The sequence below is a fragment of the Arabidopsis lyrata genome, assembly GCF_000004255.2.
Source record: "Arabidopsis lyrata subsp. lyrata unplaced genomic scaffold ARALYscaffold_3, whole genome shotgun sequence".
Lineage (NCBI taxonomy): Eukaryota > Viridiplantae > Streptophyta > Magnoliopsida > Brassicales > Brassicaceae > Arabidopsis > Arabidopsis lyrata.
In genome coordinates, this window is record NW_003302553.1 from 18,430,665 (window position 1) to 18,449,988 (window position 19,324).

The following is a 19,324-nucleotide window of genomic DNA, read 5'->3' on the forward strand; positions in this document are numbered from 1 at the left end:
AATACGATATCAATATTTTCGGATTGACCTTGAAGAGAGAAAGAAATAGATTATTAAATCCGTTTGGCTAGTACATTTTTCGATATCAAAAGCATGGTGAAAATTCACTTCTCCATCGTTTTTTATTGATCAATTATATGTATTGATGTATTATTTTTTTTTGCTTAGTCGTAGTGACGTATTTTAATGTATTGTATTTTTTTTTATTTGTTCATCACCAAATATCAACTCTTGCATAAAATTTCAAATCAATGAATGAATGAAATGTTAAAAAGAAAATATGTTTGAATGGATAATGGTCTTTGTCAGAAAGAATAAACACAATCAACGATTAGTCTAACATAATTCTTCTAGATTGGGTCTCACATATTTTACGAATCTTCTTATTGTTCATTCTTCAAACAATGTCTGTCTACTTTTTTTTTTTTTTTTTTTTTTATTGTCTGTCTACTTGCCGATAACCCAACATATCATGAACGCTAGCTAATCCGTACATATCCAAAATCAACATACAATCCACGTAAACCCATAGTTATCTACAACGATTCATACATACTATAAAGGACAAACTAGACAAAATGCATGCATGATATATAGCACACTTAAAAGCACACAAATTCTTTTACGTTTTAAGATGATATATAAAAGATACCAAATTGAGAAATGGACCAAAACAATTGTATCATGAATTACATATATTTAATTACGATAAAAACAACAATTCGTTAATCCGTTCATAGTTACATTAAATTAATCACAGAAAAAAACTTGGAATAACAGAAAAGAAAGGAGAAAGATACGGAGCTCCATTTGTGAGAGACACAAGAACACCTCCCAGACCCACAATCGCTATTTTATTAACCTCTCTTATTCCGCCACGTGTCATCTCTCTCTAACTGAAAATATTCTCTCATTTCCCTCTTAAAACCGTAAAGCAACATTTTCTCCTCCATTTTTTGATTTCTTTCTCTTTTTCTTCTTCTTCTTCTTCCTCTCGTCGTCAATTTTTATTTCTCTGTATGTGTTCATGCCCGACGCGAAATTGAGTCACCTCGTCTCTGCTTCAGGTGAATCGTCGTCGTTACTTCTCCGTTTTTTTGTTAATCGTCGTGAAATTGCACTCACTTTTGTTTTCGTTGTCTTCAATCTTCAGGGAAGGGGATCTAGAAGCTCTTCGCATCTAACGTGAGTTCTTCCTTTCGTTGAATTTTGCCTTTGTTGTTACGTTCGATACTGAATATTGAATCGATTCAGCTTCCGTGAGATTTTGTTTTGGAAATGTGAAGATAAACATCGAATCGCTGTTTGTTTTCGTTTTCGTTTTCGATTCTTATCCATCGCTCGAGCTCCTGATTTTGATTTTTGCGCGTGTTTATCGTCGTTGCTGATTTCGAGGTCATTTTGTTTTCCGTACGATTTCGATTGAGTTTCCGTGAAATCTCGATTCCGTGTTCTTTTGCTTCGCTTGAGCTCCATTTTGATTGTTCATGTTTTTCTGGAGCTGTTTGTTGCGGAATCGCAAGAGCTTGTAACCTAATGTTCTAATCACAATGTTGTATAAATAGCTAAAATCCAGACGTAGCATCTTAATCTCTTGACAAATTTGGCTGTTTTTGGTGAATAAAATCCTTGTTTTTGTTTGTTGTTTATTGAGAATTTTGGTATCATTGTGATTCAATGTTTCGTAACAGGGAGAGATGGCACAGAGTAGTACATCTCATGACTCAGGCCCTCAGGGGCTAATGAGGCGGCCATCTCGTAGTGCCGCCACAACAGTGTCTATTGAAGTTTTTGACCATGAGGTGGTTCCGGCCTCCCTTGGTACCATTGCCCCTATTCTGCGTGTTGCTGCAGAGATTGAACATGAGCGCCCTCGTGTTGCCTATCTTTGTAAGATTTTGCCTTTCCTTTGTTGTTTGCTTTCAGAATTAAGTTGATATACTTCACTTGCTGTGTGGCTCACTTGAAATATTCTCTGTGTTTGTATAAAGGTCGATTTTATGCATTCGAGAAAGCTCACAGGTTGGATCCAAGTTCTGGTGGTCGAGGTGTGAGGCAGTTTAAGACACTTCTCTTTCAAAGATTAGAAAGGGTAGTCATCTCTTACTATGCCATCTTTCTTATTGAACACAGTAAATTGTCATAAGGGTCTTTATATCAGGCTTTTATCATCTAGACACTACACATAGATAGCCAGTGTTAATATGTGGATTTCTCCATCTGTAGTTTTCATAAAGTATGTTTTCAAGTTCCAGTTTAACATGTCATCATCTCAGACCTTCACCATATGATACATTCCAGCTACTCGACAAGCCTCTTTACTCACAAGCTTTAGTTTGCAAATTACTCATAAATGGGGATTCCACAGTATACTTTGTTTTACAATTTGAGAACATTCATTTGAAATGTTACAGATAATGACATTTTTTGTAACGTGAACACAGGACAATGCTTCGAGTCTTGCTTCTAGGGTGAAGAAAACTGATGGACGGGAAGTTGAGAGCTTCTATCAACAATATTATGAGCACTATGTCAGGGCACTTGATCAAGGAGATCAAGCAGACAGGTAAAGATGGTTGTTGTGTACAATCCTGTATTTTGCTAAAATGTTGGTCATGGTTGCAAATCTGGATTACATGGGACTTTGAAGATAAATAATACAGTGTCCTTATTCTGACGGATTTTTTGAATCAACATCTTCCAGAGCTCAACTTGGTAAAGCATACCAGACGGCCGGAGTGCTCTTTGAAGTGCTCATGGCAGTTAACAAGAGCGAGAAAGTTGAAGCAGTAGCTCCTGAGGTTTGTGTCCAAATTCTATCTCTTTAAAGCAACCAGGACATCTATAAAAGAACCTAACAGGTATCTGAGATGGGAGTTTAAAACAGTTTCCATATGTGTTTCTGAGTAGATTATCGCAGCTGCTAGAGATGTCCAAGAAAAGAACGAAATTTATGCACCATACAACATTCTTCCATTGGATTCTGCTGGGGCCTCGCAGTCGGTAATGCAGCTTGAGGAGGTATAAACTATTTGAATAATTATTCCAATTCATTAATCTAATCGTCACTCAATTTTGATATCTGCCTTCTTATACCTCTAACGCTGTTTGATGACTAGGTCAAAGCCGCTGTAGCTGCCTTGGGGAACACTCGTGGATTGAACTGGCCATCTGGATTTGAGCAGCACCGAAAGAAAACTGGAAATCTTGATCTTCTTGACTGGTTAAGAGCTATGTTCGGATTCCAGGCAAGTTGGTGACCAGAAAAGAGTAACAAAAAGATCTAATGTATCGATGTTGAACGAGTGAGATATTTCTTACATTTTATCTCTTTGATTTTCACAGAGAGACAATGTCAGAAACCAGAGGGAACATCTGGTTTGTTTACTTGCTGATAATCACATAAGATTGACTCCCAAACCAGAACCTCTGAACAAGGTACCTTTGACAGTTCCACCCGTTCACCTATAGATCATTTTGGCATGTGTGCTTTGAGACCCACCGACACTATGACAAGGTCGTCCTATTAGTGGAGTGGGTAATTAAGAGCTTTGGATGTGGTCTGATATATTAAAGTTCATCGACCTTGTGAACAACACCATAGACTGGTCATTCATATATATCAAGGGGTTTCTTTTCCATGACCCTTAAACAGAATTGTCCAATGCTGATAGAAAACAAAGCATTATCTTAATCTAGTGAAAAAAATTTCTTGAGCAACAGATTCTTTATCTATTTAATCTATATATGCAGCTTGATGACAGAGCCGTTGATGCCGTCATGACAAAGCTCTTTAAGAACTACAAGAACTGGTGCAAATTCTTAGGACGTAAACACAGTTTAAGGTAGCTGACAACATTTTATTTTCTAAGTGACTTGGATAGGAAATGTTTTTGAATGATATTCGTAGGCTAATAAAAAAATCACTCTATTTTTATGCAAAGGCTTCCTCAAGCTGCTCAAGATATACAACAGCGGAAGATACTATACATGGGCTTGTATCTTCTTATCTGGGGTGAAGCTGCAAATATTCGCTTCATGCCAGAATGCTTGTGCTACATTTTCCACAATGTAAGTAACACATTTATATATTTCTTCATTTGTTTGTGTGTTCTAGTATATTAAACCTTATATCTTGATTATGCTCAGATGGCTTATGAACTCCATGGTCTCTTGGCTGGAAATGTCAGCATCGTAACTGGAGAAAATATTAAGCCTTCTTACGGTGGAGATGATGAGGCATTTCTACGGAAGGTCATTACACCAATCTACCGTGTAGTTCAAAAGGTACATGTTTGACTGATAGGTCGATGGCATTTTAAGAATCATGACCTTGTATACACCATAGCTAACTTTTTGATGAACTAGGAAGCAAATAAGAATGCGAATGGCAAGGCTGCTCACTCAGATTGGTCCAACTATGATGATCTGAACGAATATTTCTGGTATTTTTGAACTCAAGTCTGTAAATTTCAAGTTAATTTACTTGGTGAGGACACCTTAAATTTACTATGATATCATTTGCGCATTACTGTTATTTAGGACTCCTGACTGCTTCTCTCTTGGCTGGCCAATGCGTGATGATGGAGATCTTTTCAAATCAACCCGTGATACGACACAGGTAGTTCCTTGTAGTTTTCCTTACCTGTTTCTCTTCCCCCACTGATCAGTATTTGTTTCGATTTTAAATTGATTTCCAGGGGAAAAAGGGATCGTTAAGAAAACCAGGAAGCACAGGCAAATCAAATTTCACCGAAACTCGAACATTTTGGCACATATATCATAGTTTTGACAGACTCTGGACATTCTATCTATTAGCACTCCAGGTAAGCAATCTGTCCAAGCTATAGCATGTTTCCTAATAACATGAGCAAGTCAAAATGACATTTCGACTTTTCAATACAGGCAATGATCATTCTTGCATTTGAACGAGTAGAGCTGAGAGAAATATTACGCAAAGATGTTTTATATGCTCTCTCCAGTATCTTCATTACAGCAGCTTTTCTACGCTTCCTTCAGAGTACGTCACTTCAATGCTGTGCTGTGACAAAATTTATTTCTCTGGATTTTCTTGGTCCTCATCATTTGGTAACGTTTCCTGGAAATAAAGGTTACCTTGTTTCTTGCTTCTATGTTAGGTGTCCTGGACGTTATCTTAAACTTCCCAGGTTTCCACCGGTGGAAATTCACTGATGTTTTGAGAAATATTCTCAAGATTGTTGTCAGTCTCGCTTGGTGTGTTGTTTTACCCCTTTGCTATGCCCAGTCTGTCTCTTTTGCTCCTGGGAAGCTGAAACAATGGTTATCATTTCTTCCACAAGTTAAAGGCGTTCCTCCGCTTTATATCATGGCTGTAGCACTGTACTTGCTTCCAAATGTACTGGCAGCTATCATGTTCATTTTTCCAATGTTTCGGCGCTGGATCGAGAATTCAGACTGGCATATATTTAGATTGCTTTTGTGGTGGTCACAGGTATGAAGGCTGGTTTTTATTTTTTTCTCTCTTCTGGTCCTGCATGAAAATTCCATTCTAGTTAGTCAGAACAACCCTTAGGCCTGTTAAAAGACCTCTGAATTCTGATAGTTGTGTTACTGGTTAGTTATATGTATATGCGAGTCAAGAGAAAAGTTTGACTTCTTACTCTGGCTATATCAATGTTTAATTAAGTATCAATGTTTAATTAAGTTTTTGAATATGGGTTATGGTCAGGGGCATATCTTATATGTTGTTTGAATACACATTTACTGATGTGTCCCATGTTTTTCCTTCTCAGCCAAGAATTTATGTTGGAAGAGGGATGCATGAAAGTCAAATTGCACTCATAAAGTGAGCTTATGGAATCAATCAACTTCTACTGAAGAATTTATTGTACACAATGAAATTTCTATCAATAGGTATACAATATTTGGCTAATACGTTTCCTGAACTTTCCAGGTATACGATTTTCTGGCTGTTGCTTTTCTGCTGCAAATTTGCATTCAGCTACTTTCTACAGGTTTGACACTGCATAACAGTTATGTGACCTGATTTTAGAACTGCATAATCGTACTCACCTTCAATACCACTCTTATGTCTTCTCCCAGGTGAGACTTTTGGTGAAGCCAACTAACGCAATTATGAGCATTCGCCATGTAAAATACAAATGGCATGAGTTTTTCCCCAATGGTAATCTTGCTGCTTATACTTTTTGCTTGGAACTATAATTTTCGACTTTCTTTTAGAATTTTGGGTAAGCTAAATGTTTCCACTCGCGATGCAGCTGAGCACAACTATGGAGCAGTGGTGTCGCTCTGGTTACCAGTAATCCTGGTAAATTTTTCTTAACCACGCATCTAAATGAAATAGATAGGAAGTCCATGGATATCTCATGTTCCATACTTAATTTGCTTCAGGTTTACTTTATGGACACTCAAATTTGGTATGCTATTTTCTCCACTATATGTGGTGGTGTCATTGGGGCCTTTGATCGTTTGGGAGAGGTAATTTTTTCGGGATCCTTTCTGCTCACTTCTTTTACCCTTGTTGTCTTACTACAAAGGAAATTAAGGTTTCCACATTATATGAGGATATCAAAGAGCGTTTGAGATGATTTTTTTACATTTGCTTAGATCACATCCTGTGTTTCAACTCATTCGATTAACATTCTTGCGTTATATCTTCTCGTTATTTTTAATTCGTATACAATCTTCTAAGTCTTTAATGTGATTTTTATTAGTGTAATCCAAATGGTTCATAAACTAGTATTTCGTCTAAATAGCTGAAATCTATTTTTTCAACTTTCAGAAGTGCCTTAGACTATCATTCAAATGTACATCTCCTAGTGAAAATTCATTATATAACACATACGCAATTGTGTGAATTGATGCATCTTCCCACATGACAATGTTTTAACACAGACTCATTTCTGTTCTCCTTCCAGATACGAACGCTTGGAATGCTAAGGTCAAGGTTCCAATCACTACCTGGTGCATTTAATACGTACCTGGTTCCTTCTGATAAAACAAGGAGAAGAGGCTTTTCCTTGTCAAAAAGATTTGCAGAGGTTACACAAGATTGATGCTCGTTTTTTCTACAAAGTGATTGTGGAAAGAATGTTGTCATACATCTACTAAATTATATTGTTATGCAGGTCACTGCAGCAAGAAGAACTGAAGCGGCAAAATTTTCCCAACTCTGGAATGAAATCATTTCCAGCTTCCGAGAGGAAGATCTCATCAGTGACAGGTAACAACATAGGTATTATACTGCCTTCTTTATACATACCTTATTTTCTGTGCCTTAAAACCAACTTTTTTGTTCAGAGAGATGGATCTGTTGCTTGTTCCTTATACTTCGGACCCTAGTTTGAAACTAATTCAGTGGCCACCATTTTTGCTTGCAAGCAAGGTTTGTGGTCTTCCTTTTTGCCATCAAAACTACCCTTTTTTTCTTCTTATTGCTAAACTTCTCAGCTTGTTACAGATACCGATAGCATTGGATATGGCAGCTCAATTTCGAACAAGAGATTCTGACCTCTGGAAGCGCATATGCGCAGACGAATACATGAAATGCGCTGTCATTGAATGCTACGAATCATTCAAACATGTTTTGCACACCTTGGTAATTGGGGAGAATGAGAAAAGGTATTTTCTCATTCATCAGACAATTTCTTGATTATGATTTATGAAGCACTTTATAAATCATTAAAAATCTAAAAGGATACCCGCAGTCCAACATTTCTCTTCCCTTGAAGCTACTGGCGGTCTTATTAGTTCTGATGATAGATGTTCTCTACCATGTCTCCACTTTATTTGCTAACGTAGTGTAGAAACATTTCTCCTCCTAAGACTTTGGCATTTATACGTGCGTCAACATTCCTCTGTTTTGATAATAAAATAGTTTTCTTAACCTTTCACATATATATGTGCTTCAACCTGCAATTTCAGTCTCTTTATTCAGTTTTAATTCATTTAAAAGATACTAAGACAAGATATAATGCCACAGGATTATTGGTATCATCATCAAAGAGGTGGAGAGCAACATATCAAAGAATTCCTTCCTTTCGAATTTCAGAATGGCGCCTTTACCTGCTCTTTGTAGTAAATTTGTCGAGCTTGTTGGAATCTTGGTAAGTGAACTACATCCTTGTTTAATCACTGGTATTGATTTAAGACTGTTCGTGGTAGTGGTTAATTTTAATGCCAGAGATAGTGCAATCCCATAATTTAGGTCTGTTTGTTATTCATGTTGTGATGGAAGGGATAATACTTGTGAAATGCTATCTATGAAACTAAATAGTTATATATACCTTATGATGCTGCAGAAAAATGCGGATCCAGCCAAAAGAGACACATTGGTGCTATTGTTGCAAGATATGTTAGAAGTAGTGACTCGAGATATGATGCAAAATGAAAACCGGTTAGTGAGCTAATATATCTATAGTTAGAGAACTCGAAAGTTCTTTTTATGTACATGTATATAGTAACCACACAAACAAGATTAAACATGGGTGGCACCTTTCTTCAGTGAATTGGTAGAACTTGGGCATACTAACAAGGAATCCGGAAGGCAACTCTTTGCTGGTACTGACGCAAAACCTGCTATACTGTTTCCTCCAGTGGCAACAGCTCAATGGGATGAACAGGTAAAAGCTCAAATCAAAATATAAGGCTAATCCTTAGAGATACTCTGCATTCTGTAGACCATTTCAAAATAATGATTTAATTCATTGTTGTAGATAAGTCGCCTGCATTTACTCTTGACGGTAAAAGAATCTGCAATGGATGTTCCGACAAACCTTGAAGCGCAAAGAAGGATTGCTTTCTTCACAAATTCACTGTTTATGGATATGCCGCGAGCTCCTCGTGTCAGAAATATGCTGTCCTTCAGGTCTGTGCTTCGGTTATCACTATTTTTGAACAGAATTTATGCTTCTTTGAAGGATACCATGTGCTATCTATATTCTCTAATTTCTATTTTTCTACAGTTTAGGAATCCATCTTTTCCAGTTTTTTTTCACAGTTTGTTTTTCTTTGGGCTGGAATGAATATACAATATAAAATCCATGTAGCTGATGCTATGAAACTGTTATGAATGCCTACTCCAGAGAGGAGCTCTTCCTTATCATTAAACTCAGAGTTTTCTTTTTGCATTTACAGTGTTCTGACTCCGTACTATAGTGAGGAAACCGTCTACTCTAAGAACGACCTGGAAATGGAAAATGAAGATGGTGTATCAGTTGTATACTATTTGCAGAAGATCTTTCCAGGTATGTCTAATTGATGAGCTCTTGTTGTTGGACTTAGTTACTTCTTAATGCTTTCGGTAATTTATATGGCCCCCCATTTCAGATGAGTGGACTAACTTCTTGGAGCGGCTTGGTTGTAAAGATGAAACTTCTGTTTTGGAGAGTGAAGAAAATATATTACAGCTTCGCCATTGGGTTTCTTTGAGGGGACAGACTTTGTTTAGAACTGGTAACTTATACCATCCACGCCTATTTATATTTTGTTATATGGTTTTTGTTTTGCTTACAACTTTTTTTATCCTGCAGTTAGAGGAATGATGTATTACAGGCGGGCACTAAAGCTTCAGGCTTTTCTTGACATGGCTAATGAAACAGGTGAGACGATTACTTGACTTGTGTTGAACTAAAATCAGATGCACAGATTGAAACGTTCAAGTGTTTTCAACTTGCTGTATTATGTCATTCTTACATTCTACTACCAAAATACAGACGCAATGTTGATCATTTGTGTGAAGTATTCATAGTTATATCGAACATATTTTTAACATTCTGGAATACGTACTTATAACATTTCTTGTGTTTACAGAAATATTAGCAGGGTACAAAGCCATTTCAGAGCCAACTGAGGAGGACAAGAAAAGTCAGAGATCCTTGTACACTCAGTTAGAGGCAGTGGCAGATCTCAAATTTACTTATGTTGCTACCTGTCAGAATTATGGAAATCAGAAGCGAAGTGGAGACAGGAGAGCTACTGACATCTTGAACCTAATGGTTAAGTAAGTCCCTCCCCCATCTTCGTTTCTGAATAGATTCCAGCATTTGTTGGTTTCCTGGTGAGTCTCACTTTCATATTCAATGCTGCAGCAATCCCTCTCTCCGTGTAGCGTACATTGATGAGGTTGAGGAACGAGAAGGCGGAAAAGTGCAGAAAGTTTTCTACTCGGTGCTTATCAAGGCTGTTGATAATCTTGATCAGGTATTTTATTTGAAATCTTAACAGATTGACTAGACATTATGTCCTATTCTAGAACCCCCAGATTTCCAACTTTGTATCTCTTAATTTACAAAGGAAATATATCGGATAAAACTGCCTGGTCCAGCAAAAATTGGAGAAGGAAAACCCGAAAATCAGAATCATGCTCTCATTTTTACAAGAGGAGAAGCTCTCCAGGCTATTGACATGAATCAGGTAAAATACTTTCCTCCAACCGAAAGTTTCCACAACAAAACATAGTGGACTTTTATTTGTTGGAAGAGTTTTACTTACCATAGTATTTAATTTATAGGACCATTACTTGGAAGAAGCACTTAAAATGAGGAATTTGCTGGAAGAGTTCAATGAAGACCATGGAGTACGTGCACCCACTATTCTTGGTTTCAGAGAGCATATTTTTACTGGCAGGTATTTGGGAAATTTGGTTATTACTTTTTGTCGAGTAAAGAACTTCCTTCCTTTTGCTAGCTGATTTATATGTGTTTCACTTGGGTATGTTATACGCAGTGTTTCTTCTTTAGCCTGGTTTATGTCAAATCAGGAAACAAGTTTTGTGACCATTGGTCAGCGAGTCCTGGCAAGTCCTTTGAAGTATGTCATGTTCTTCTTTCTTTCATTTTAAGTAAAAGTTTAGTAGCTGTTAAAAATGTGATTCCTTCTTGATATCCTTTAACTCACACAGGCACCTTGGATTTGTGATTTCAGGGTAAGGTTTCACTATGGTCACCCTGATGTCTTTGATAGAATCTTCCACATTACTCGGGGTGGCATCAGCAAAGCATCACGGGGCATAAATCTTAGCGAGGATATCTTTGCTGGTTAGATTTTGAACCTCACTTCTTCAAGGAAAATAGTGATGTTGGTTCCTTCATCATTTACTTATGATTGATTCATGTATGTATATAGGTTTCAACTCAACTCTGAGGCGTGGTAATGTCACTCATCATGAGTACATCCAAGTAGGGAAAGGAAGAGATGTTGGTTTGAACCAGATATCTCTCTTTGAAGCCAAGGTTGCTTGTGGCAACGGAGAGCAAACATTGAGTAGGGATCTCTACCGACTTGGGCATCGCTTCGATTTTTTCCGCATGATGTCTTGTTATTTCACAACAGTAGGCTTCTACATCAGCTCGATGGTAACTTCTGATCTTCCAATGTCAAAATAAGTTTATCATTAACTCATAATTTGCTTAAAACAAAACATAACGGAGTAATTATGTGTACTACAGATTGTTGTCCTCACAGTTTATGCATTCTTGTATGGAAGACTTTACTTGTCATTGAGTGGAGTGGAAGAGGCGATAGTAAAGTTTGCAGCGGCGAAAGGAGATAGTTCGCTCAAGGCAGCCATGGCGTCACAGTCCGTAGTGCAATTGGGTCTGCTGATGACACTACCAATGGTGATGGAGATTGGGCTAGAAAGAGGATTCAGAACTGCGTTGTCCGATATAATCATAATGCAGCTTCAGTTAGCGCCTGTCTTCTTCACCTTCTCACTTGGAACAAAGGTTCATTACTATGGTCGGACCATCCTACATGGGGGAGCAAAGTACAGAGCAACAGGGCGTGGGTTTGTGGTGAAGCACGAGAAGTTTGCAGAGAACTACAGAATGTATTCGAGAAGCCACTTTGTGAAAGGAATGGAGCTGATGGTGCTGCTGATATGTTACAGGATTTATGGGAAAGCAGCAGAAGACACGGTGGCATATGCGCTTGTCATGGGCTCAACATGGTTCCTGGTGGGTTCCTGGTTGTTCGCCCCATTCTTTTTCAATCCCTCGGGATTCGAGTGGCAGAAGATAGTTGATGACTGGGATGATTGGAATAAGTGGATAAGCAGCAGAGGAGGCATCGGAGTGCCAGCACACAAAAGCTGGGAATCATGGTGGGAAGAAGAACAAGAGCATCTGCTTCACTCTGGGTTTTTCGGAAAGTTTTGGGAGATATTTCTCTCACTGCGGTACTTCATTTACCAGTACGGTATTGTGTACCATTTGAACTTGACCAAGGAGAGCCGAATGGGAAAACAGCAGAGCATCATTGTGTATGGACTGTCTTGGCTGGTGATCGTGGCAGTGATGATAGTCCTGAAGATAGTGTCGATGGGGAGAAAGAAGTTCAGCGCCGATTTCCAGCTTATGTTCAGGCTTTTGAAGCTGTTTCTTTTCATAGGATCAGTGGTGATCGTGGGGATGCTATTCCACTTCTTAAAGCTGACGGTGGGAGACATAATGCAGTCTCTGTTGGCGTTTTTACCCACGGGATGGGCTCTGCTTCAGATATCACAAGTGGCGAGGCAGTTGATGAAGGCAGTAGGAATGTGGGGATCGGTCAAGGCCTTGGCTAGAGGGTATGAGTACATAATGGGAGTTGTTATCTTCATGCCAGTCACCGTACTCGCATGGTTCCCTTTCGTCTCTGAGTTCCAGACCAGGCTTCTCTTCAACCAGGCCTTTAGCCGTGGTCTCCAGATCCAACGTATTCTCGCCGGTGGTAAGAAGCAGAAATAAGTCTCAGACTAACTTTCTCTGATTTTTCTTCTCCCTCATCGTCACTCTATAGCACTCTTAAAACTTTTTTCCACAATTCTTGCTTCCATTCTTTTGTTTGTATCCCTCTGTTTTTAAGTGAAAACATATATGTATATCTGAGAAACATACGGATAGATTTAAGTGAAAAATTTCTATTATAAATAGTTGAGGTTATGTAACAAAAGGAATTTTCTTGCATTGTTTTGGTATTCTCAGTTTCCTCATTCCTCATCAATTGCTGTCAAAAGAGTACTATGGAATCAAAAGATATGAACTGTGTTTTATGGTGTTTAATAGTATTGAAGCTACTAAAATCATAAACAATTGCTCACAAATATAGTAATGGCCGATAGAAAGAAAGTACCATTTTGTGTTTTTAACTTGTTGCTTTTTTCAAACCTTAAGACTAACTTAGCTCCAAAAAGCATCCGATAAGAACATATCATGTGGGAGGAGACAAAAGAAGAGAAGTCAGCAGGAGAGTTACATTACAGTCTAAATTCCATAAAAAGCTAACACCTAACATACATAGCCTCTTGAACTTGGAATAATTTGTTTACCTACAAGTAGATGATTCTACACCTCTAAGGAATGACCTACGCCACCATATCTGAAACGCCTTGCTGAGATTAGGGCACTCAGTCCCATGCTTTGAGAACCACCTGAACCATTCCATGAACACCTGATACTGCTGCTTTACTGGTAGCGTTAACAGCATTTGCCCCATCCCTTCCTCTACTTCCCTCATGTCTAGTCCCTTCTTGCATCTTTGTAGCCACCCAAAATCTACTAACATTGGCTTGAACCACGCTTCTACTAAACCCGACCTTGCTTCTCCTCCGCATTGCACTCTCCTTTTCCCCATTGCTATGAAAATTGCCCCTGTTACTCTGCTTACTTCATACCTCACCATTGGTGACACCCTCTCATGCATCTCCACTAGCCTTCTTTGCTTTCCCCATATCTCCACAAATTCCTCTGCTATTTCCCGATCTATCATGATTTCCAACAGCCAGTTTATGTTCTCAACCTCCCTCGAAATACTTTCAATCAATGGCTTTTCTTTCTTGCTACTACAACTACTACTGCCCTCTTCAAACAGCTTAGCTAATGAATCCACACAACACTTGCCTGCTCTGTATATGTCTTCCTTATTGATCTCAGGCTGTTCTTTCTCGTACACTGAGCTTTTGCAAAGAAGACCCTTCACCAAAGATTTGAGCTCGTTTCTAGGATTTACATCACTGCAGGAGGTTATTGACCAAACAAGTTTCTTTGATAAGCTGTCTTGTGAGTTTTCTGTCTCGTTTGAATGAAATCTTGCCAAAATTTCGCTAATTGCAGCAGCATCAAAGTTATAAATTCCAAGAAGTCTCCTCAGTTTTTCCTCTTCGTCCTCTGTCCAAGGAACAGCTTCAAGATATTTCAGACACGACAAGACAGCTCTTGAAAATTTTATTCCAGCCGCCACCTGTTTGTGGTTAAGAAGATATGTTAGCTTCACCAGTCACAACGCTTTGTCTATGGAAAACAATGAGTATCAATCTAACATGCAGAGCAGAACAAAGATAAAAGTTCCACACAACGGTGTTCACACTCAAGACAACAAATACAAGATGTATAAAAAACCAGATATGTCAACAAACACATGCAAAAAGTATCTTGGTAGAAAAAAAAATCCTGTAGCAACATTCACAAACATTTCTTGGGGCCTCCACAAGATCATAAGAATGTCTCAAAAATATTTCACAGAAATGGCAGGGTAAAGTTAAAATAAGCACCTATTTCCCAAAACCTCAAGGCCAAAAAAATTCAAATAGTTGGTCTTTCCATATCTATCCATCTAAAGGCTCAAGGGTTTTGGCCTACTAGGCAAAAAAAGCTAAATCTTAACTAAGGCATCTATGGCTCGAGTACATCTCAATTCTAAATCTTATTCAATATCCATCTCAATTCAATAAAAAGGAAGAGCAATTCCCAAACCTCGAGTACATCAATGGCTCTGTAGACACCCATTTTCATAAACTTCTTGAGAATCCCATTACTTTCCTCAAACATAAGCTCAACAGTTTCCCTAAAAACACCAAGATTCTCCACATCACAAACTTCAATCCTGCATGTGTTCTTCAATCCTAAAGATGAAGATGAACACTTTTTGTCCTCCGCAATCAAACCCGCGAACACATCCGAATTCGCAGCCAAAACCTCCGAGCTAAGCTCCAACACCAGAACCCCACCATTTCTTCCCTTCAAACTCAACCTAGCATCGTAACCCTCACTCGAACCCGAACCCGAACCTGAGACAGTAACCTCAATCTTCGGAGCTCTAAAACTCTCTGAACGCAGATTTGGTGGTGAATCTACAACAACCACATCTTCTTCTTCGTGAGTGGTCTCAGTCTCGGTCTCTTGCATTGTAGTGACGGAGGGATCCGAATCGATGGGTGAAACCCGACCCGGTGATAAGATCCGACGCGGGTCGATTCGATTTACAATGTTTAAAGCAGATTTAGAGCTTTGCGGTGAGCAAGGAACCGGTTTAGGTCTCTGCTGCTGAGATTTAGCTGGAATGTGGTTACGAGATGAAATTGAGAGAGTATCAGGACTCGCCGGAGGTACGGCGAAAGAGCAACACCATGATCGTCGCCGTGATAGAGGTCCGGTGCCGAAATTAGTAGGTTTACGGAGATCAGAATCGCCCATTGTCATCAAGAGAGAGAGAGAGAAAAGTAGGTTTACGGAGTAAAGAGTGTAGAGAGATTACTGTTTTGTGTTTGCTTTCTATTTCTGTTTCTGTTTGTTATACTTTTTTGTTGTTCTTCTTTTTTTATGCATTATTATTATTATTATTATTATTATTTTTCTTTTTGGCTTTCATCATTGTTAAAAATTTAGATCATGAAACCATCTGTTGTTGAGCTTTAGTGGTTTGTCTCCGGTCGATTCACGGTTTTGCCTTGACCCTAATGTTTCTTGTTCTCTCTGATTTGCTAGGTGTGTTGGTGGTTGTATTTGTGTCTCTGGTCGCATTGGGTTCTTGCTTTTCTCCTTATCGGTTTTCTTCTGATTTGTCTTCAGTATGAGGTCTATCCGGTCTTATTGGTGCTTTTGGCGTTTACATGTTCTATAGGGAAGCTTTGTGAGAGTCTCTCGTGTCTTTGTTCAATATAGTGGTTAGATTGTTTTTTCTCCATGACGTTTGTTTCCTCTTTAATTTTTGTTTCTATGTTTGTTGTTTGTTTTTAATCAGTTTTTATGTACTTTAGTGTTTTGTTTTCCTTTTTTGGGCTAATATTTCGGGAGACATTCATGTCGTCCGCCGGCATATGTATCTTATCTTGTATCATTTCTTGGTTTATTAATAAAATTTCAGATGAAAAGAAAAAAAGGAAACCATCTATGGTTTTTAGACACAATTCCCTAGATTTTTTTTTCCACATGTGTGTGATACATTGCTATTATGATTTACAATTGAATACCAACCAAATTCAAAAACATTAGCTTTGATTGGTAACATTAACCTCAAAGGAGTATATTGGTTTTACAATGACAAATCATATAGGGGAAAATGTCAAAAAAATCATGAACTTTCAAATTTGGGACGATTTAATCTTGGACTACGATGAAGACATTTAAATCATAAAGTTTTTGTTGACTTTACAATTAATTAACGTAGTTTGTTTGACTCGCCATTTTAAACACATCGATTTCATTTTCTAACCCTAGAATCCCAATCTCTCTCTCTCGCTTCCCTCTGTTGAAATTCCGACTGATGATGGCTAAAACTCGTGGGGGGAAGAGAAGAATTCCGGTTCGGCGGTCACGGCGACTGAGTCAACTCTCTCCATATGAGTGACACATCATCACTTTAGCATTTGACATGTGTCCACTAATAATTAATGTAAGTTAGTGGAACATATATTATTTAATTATACATATTATAAAAATTACCATATTTAATTGTATTAATACTAATTATATTTAATTATTATTTTTTTTTTGATACTCTGGAATTTTTTGAGTAGGTTATTCTCTTAAAAACTTTTCTATATAATATATTAAAAATGGTGAGGAGAACGTCAGAACCTCTAACATCAAATTATTAGACTAAAATCCTCAATGATGGAGTTCGTATTGTTTTAGTTGTTTTTGCAAAAGTGGCAACGATAAAAATTTAAAGACGAGAATTATTTTACATTTATGTTTCGACAAATCAATAAGGCTTATCAAGGTTTGGTTCTATTTGTTTATTTGCTATAAACTAATAACATCGTTGTTCAAACGAAACGACAGCCCAATTATCAATGCTTAACATTTATACCTAAATACTATAATCATTGATTTTAGTGCGGGTACTCCAATCTTCTTTGCATTTTGTCTTCTTCTTTTGGTTTAAGGATAACAGTAATGAAATAATATTATAAAAAGATAATATGTAGTGAGAACATTTTTTATTAGGAATCTAAATGTAATTGCAAAAAAAAAGTAGATTTATATGCTTAATATCAGGGTAATCTCGTTTATAAGGGAAATTTTGTCTTCTTGCCTATTAACAAAAACTAACCTAAGAGCATGCACATAGTTGGTACTCATAGAGTATCATTAACAATTTTTTAGTATTAATTTTAATATTTGTTTATTGTATGAGATTGTTTATGATACTAGTAATAAATCTGTTTCTAGTGGTGAAACCGGTATCGGTATCATTAATAAATAAAAAATTTATTTTCAAAATCGAAAATAAATATATAAAAACATAGGATTACAAAAGGTAATATTACAATCCATAAAAACATAAAATATACTTACAAAAAAAAAACGGAAACACTAGATGTTGTTTTGTTATATGTAAACACCATAAAAAAAAAAAAACGTAAACACTAGGTAGTATTACAAGAGGACATGTCTATGTTTGGACAACAAAGTAGCATTTTTAACCAATTTCAATTAGCATGAGGTGTTGTGTTTGTTTTGTTCGGCCGTATAGAAGAAATGGAAGCAAGTTTTGTTTCTTACTGTAGCTCTAGTAGCTTAAACGCAAATCCTTGTGATCTATATTAATTCAAAAGGTGATTCAACAACCAAAAGCAAAATCCGAGAATTGCAACAACTACTGTATTAGTTCCAAAAGCATAATAACTCACAGAAGGGTACATCCTTCTTCATCTACCACTTAAGTTTCCCTTCTAATGATCTCAATGAAGTCCATCAGCTGGTTTCTGTACATTGCCCTTATATTCTTTTTCTGGTTTTGATTCTTCTTTTGGGGAGAATTTAGTAGATTGATCTTCTTGGGTTTTGGTTGGAGCTTTCCTTGAAGGTTTATTGGTTTCCAAAACAATCTCTTTTATTGGCTCTTCGATTTTTCCCAGTCTCTGTTTCATCTCCATTAGCTTCAGGGACAATTCCATGTCTTTGGAAATACACAGACAAGTGACCTCCTTTGCAGTACTCCAACAACAAATGTACTTTCCCAGGAGACTGCATCACAATGCCCAAATCAAAACAACATCAAACTTGTAAGCCAGCCGCTGTTACAAAAAAAAATCGTCTAAGATTACAAAACATGATTCTGTCAACCAAAAAAAACAACAAAACATGATTCTATCAAGCTTCACCAAAAGTCTCTCACGATACCACTTCAGTTTATAACAAATTTTCAAATCCAAAGTTCATACCTTTCTTCAAAGGCTTAGTGGCCTTAACCGCAACATTGGCCTTTATGATAAAATGGTGATAGAGACACTATGAGTTGGATATTCCTCTATAGAATCTATAAAACTAATGACTACCAGAGAATCAATTCACTCAAAGAACCATTTCAGGAAATCAATAAGCCCAGAGATTTCAAGAACAACCCATAAAATCAATTCAATTCTGTAAAAAAATCAACTGGAAAAAACAGAATTAGACGAACCTTTCACAAGCGTCTTCGAGAGAAGCGAAAGGTCGCTTGAAATCAGGATGACAAACACGCCAAGCGTCTTGGTAAGCGAATTGTATCTCCAATTGATTCGATGGACGCATCAATTTCTGCTGTTGTTGTTGTTGCTGCTGTTGTTGCATCATCATCATCATCTGTTGTTGTTGCTGAAATTTATTGGCTTGTTGAATCAAATTAGGATTAGGGTTAGCGTTCTGACGAAACAGGTTAACGGGTCGGTTCGGAATCAAACCCGGTGGCCGGAGATGAGCGTCGACGTTTGGCGGAAACCGACTGCTAGGTTTTCGAGAGAGAGTTGAGAAAGAGGCGAGAGAGAGTTGGAGAAAAGATTTTTTTTTTCTCTGTTTCAACCAAAAAATAGACGGACCAATGGCAAACCGACACGTCACAAGAAACTGAGTATCAAAGGCAAAATTCACCAGTGTACTGGGCACGTATCAGACCCAATTAAGTTGTTTGGTCCATTATAAAATAGTTTTTTTGGCTAATGATACTGGGCAAAATTCACCAGTGTACATGGTCTAATGTTTACATTTATATACATATAATTATGAAATATAAAGTGCGGGTACTCACCTAGTGACTATAATAACACTAAGTCAAAGCGGTAACGGTTTTTTCATTCATT

At 37.5% G+C, this 19,324-nt stretch overlaps 3 protein-coding genes across 3 annotated transcripts; 1 reads left to right on the forward strand and 2 right to left on the reverse strand.

Moving 5' to 3' along the window:
* The first annotated feature begins 692 nt into the window (after window positions 1-692).
* Window positions 693-12,979, forward strand: LOC9319875 (callose synthase 5). The gene is made up of 41 exons (XM_002883762.2): window positions 693-1,067; window positions 1,154-1,185; window positions 1,692-1,890; window positions 1,992-2,092; window positions 2,445-2,566; window positions 2,705-2,801; window positions 2,911-3,021; window positions 3,120-3,248; window positions 3,346-3,438; window positions 3,754-3,845; window positions 3,945-4,071; window positions 4,150-4,287; window positions 4,369-4,445; window positions 4,543-4,621; window positions 4,701-4,826; window positions 4,906-5,020; window positions 5,139-5,473; window positions 5,775-5,827; window positions 5,936-5,996; window positions 6,085-6,166; window positions 6,261-6,310; window positions 6,394-6,480; window positions 6,921-7,043; window positions 7,131-7,225; window positions 7,303-7,387; window positions 7,463-7,623; window positions 7,985-8,108; window positions 8,304-8,398; window positions 8,507-8,624; window positions 8,718-8,869; window positions 9,139-9,248; window positions 9,331-9,456; window positions 9,534-9,602; window positions 9,814-10,003; window positions 10,092-10,203; window positions 10,297-10,416; window positions 10,514-10,629; window positions 10,729-10,812; window positions 10,927-11,039; window positions 11,128-11,357; window positions 11,451-12,979. Exons 3-41 carry the CDS (start codon window positions 1,698-1,700, stop codon window positions 12,729-12,731), a joined length of 5,772 nt encoding a protein of 1,923 aa, XP_002883808.1. The 5' UTR covers window positions 693-1,067; window positions 1,154-1,185; window positions 1,692-1,697; the 3' UTR covers window positions 12,732-12,979.
* Window positions 12,980-13,118: 139 nt separating this feature from the next.
* Window positions 13,119-15,559, reverse strand: LOC9319876 (BTB/POZ domain-containing protein At2g13690). The gene is made up of 2 exons (XM_002885845.2): window positions 14,736-15,559; window positions 13,119-14,223 (listed from the first exon to the last, which is right to left on the reverse strand). The coding sequence occupies exons 1-2, from the start codon at window positions 15,459-15,461 to the stop codon at window positions 13,309-13,311; spliced, it is 1,641 nt and encodes a 546-aa protein (XP_002885891.1). The 5' UTR covers window positions 15,462-15,559; the 3' UTR covers window positions 13,119-13,308.
* A 2,220-nt stretch (window positions 15,560-17,779) lies between these two features.
* On the reverse strand, window positions 17,780-18,993 carry LOC9321958. The gene is made up of 2 exons (XM_002885846.2): window positions 18,670-18,993; window positions 17,780-18,233 (listed from the first exon to the last, which is right to left on the reverse strand). The coding sequence occupies exons 1-2, from the start codon at window positions 18,828-18,830 to the stop codon at window positions 17,948-17,950; spliced, it is 447 nt and encodes a 148-aa protein (XP_002885892.2). The 5' UTR covers window positions 18,831-18,993; the 3' UTR covers window positions 17,780-17,947.
* Window positions 18,994-19,324: the final 331 nt, after the last annotated feature.